This window comes from Penaeus monodon, chromosome 1 (genome assembly GCF_015228065.2).
Source record: "Penaeus monodon isolate SGIC_2016 chromosome 1, NSTDA_Pmon_1, whole genome shotgun sequence".
NCBI classification, from domain to species: domain Eukaryota; kingdom Metazoa; phylum Arthropoda; class Malacostraca; order Decapoda; family Penaeidae; genus Penaeus; species Penaeus monodon.
Window position 1 is genome coordinate 21881431 of NC_051386.1, and position 2500 is coordinate 21883930.

The window sequence follows — 2500 nt, forward strand, 5'->3', positions numbered from 1 at the left end:
CAGACTCGAACCCTCGAACTCAATTGCCTTTAGTCCCATGCCCAACCCTCGGCCCCCCACGGCCTTATATATATATAAATATATTTATATATTATAAAAATATAAATTTTATACATAATATTATAATATAATATAATATATATATTTACAAATTATATATATATATATTATTATATATATATATATATATGTATTATATTTATATATTATATTTTTATAAAAAAAATTTATATATATATTGTTTTATTATTATACCACACCACACATCATGTGTGTAGTGGTTGTTAGTATATAATTCACACAACACATATAAAGTGTGTATATATATGTATATATATATATATAATTAAAATTTTAATATATTATAATATATGTATATATTATATAAATTATATATATAATATGATTAGAAAATTTTATACATTATATATATATATATATATATTTTATATTATTATATAATTATATATTTATATATATATTATTGTGGTGTGTGGGGGGTGTGTGGTGTGTGTGTGTGTGTGTGTGTGGTGTGTGTTTGTTGTGTGTGTGTGGTTTTTAGACAGAAGATGTAATAAAAAGATTATATGTTTATTGCATAAACCCCTACACTATATTTGATTTACAGGGAAGGCCTCATTTGCCGTACTTACGACGTACGTGTGAGTTGGGGGTGTGCGGTGTGCAAAGGCGAGTGTGCGAGTGTCGAGTGTGTGTGTGTTTTTGGTGGTGTGGGGTGTTTGTGTTGTTTGTGTGTGTTGTGTGTTGTGGGGTGTGTGTGGTGCGTGTGTGTGTGTGTGTGGTGTGTGTGTGTGTGTGTATTTGTGTTTGTGTGCTTGTGCGTGCAAAACGCTTCATGAATATATGTTTGGATGAAAACCATAAATATATATTAGTTATTGTGATTTCTAAAATCGCTAGCGGTGAAAGATAGCGGGGAAAGGAATTCGTCAGCTTTCCGCAAACTAAGTTGTTTTCGACAAACCCCAAGTCGTGTGCGGAGCAACTTATGACACGTGACTTTAAATCAACAAGTATTCTTATCTGCTGCTTGTTGGCCACCCCTTTGCTAACCCCAAGGAGCTGTAAAATAAAATAAAAAGAAGTTTGAGCTGTTTACTGACACTGAACGATCGGGCGTGTCTGACACACCCACTGTATACAAGTCATAAGTGACCATACAAACCCTTTCCGTTGAAAGTGACTGTTCTAAGACGTTAGGAAAATAGTGTACAATTGTTATAAAAGGCGTAGAAAGTACTCTGGAGGGATGGTTATGGAGTAGAACCCTCTCTACTTTCCGAACAAGAAAGGCTGTGCGATGTGTGATGAGATTAAGCAGCTTGATACTAGACTGTACCTTTCGTATCATAACAGGGGAGTAATTCTCATGGTTTACACGACAGGCTGGTTAAGTGGTCAGCGTAAGGAGGTCAAGGGAGGGCTGGCGATGGAGGTATATATGATGTACAGTCAGAAAAAAACTATCGTTACCTTTACTTGTGTTCAATAAGAAGCTGAACGCCTCTCTGTTAACACCTGATTACGATGCCAACTACCTTGCCTCGCTATTCCACACCATCTAGTCGATTTTCATATTAGTTTGTGGAAAGGGTAACGATATTTATTCTTCTGCCCGTACACTGCCTTGACCGGTGTGCAGAATAAGCATATGCATTTTGTGGCCACTCAAGGGCCGCTGTCAGCTGTGCTCTTGCAAAGGCTCCTTCTCCACATAATCAACATGGATCTTATATCACTTCTGGACGTCACTGAATTGCACCATTTCTGGACATCACCGCATGACATGCAAACAAACAAATATAGATAAACCATGGTATATACAAGCATGTTACTGAGGTGAGTATGAGAAAGATACATTGATAAATTAGTCTTTTTTTTTGTTTTTTAGCAATTTCTGTCAGGATATTACTTCTCTGGGAGTTCTGTCTTCACGCCTAATGTTTCACATTAAACATGGAATTCAAAAGTCACAACATTTACAAACGTTACATGTGTTATATAATGTTCTTTATTTCGTTTTAGCTTGTTGAGTATATTCATCACACACGGACGAACGAACACCGAGGCATACACATAATTATATTTTTTATGGTCTTTCATCATCTTCATCACATTCACCATACCCTTCGTCACCAGAACATTCATTACTAATTTCATTATCATCGTCGTCGTCGTCGTCGTTATTATCCTTACTGTCGTCACCATCATCATCGTCGTTACCATCACAGTCACCATCACCTTCGTCACGATCCTCGTTGTTACCATCATATTCACCATCTTCTCCACCATCATTCACCATCCTTGTCACCTTCATCACCATCACCCTCGTCATCCTCCTTATCATCACCATCACCACCAACTTCGACATCATCACCATCATCCTCGTCGTCACCACCCCATTCACCACCAATCGCCCCCCCCCCCCATCGCTATCACCACCTCACGACCGTCGCCGTCAGTAGGTATTAAGCCTGGG

At 37.5% G+C, this 2500-nt stretch overlaps 1 protein-coding gene across 1 annotated transcript in view; it reads right to left on the reverse strand.

The window, feature by feature from the left end:
- Window positions 1–1102: 1102 nt before the first annotated feature.
- LOC119572027 overlaps window positions 1103–2500 on the reverse strand; it is a 54834-nt gene continuing 53436 nt past the window's right edge. The window contains exon 5 of the mRNA XM_037919071.1: window positions 1103–2500. This exon is cut by the window's right edge and continues 205 nt beyond it. Within this exon, the coding sequence (XP_037774999.1) occupies window positions 2425–2500 (76 nt within the window). The 3' untranslated portion in view covers window positions 1103–2424.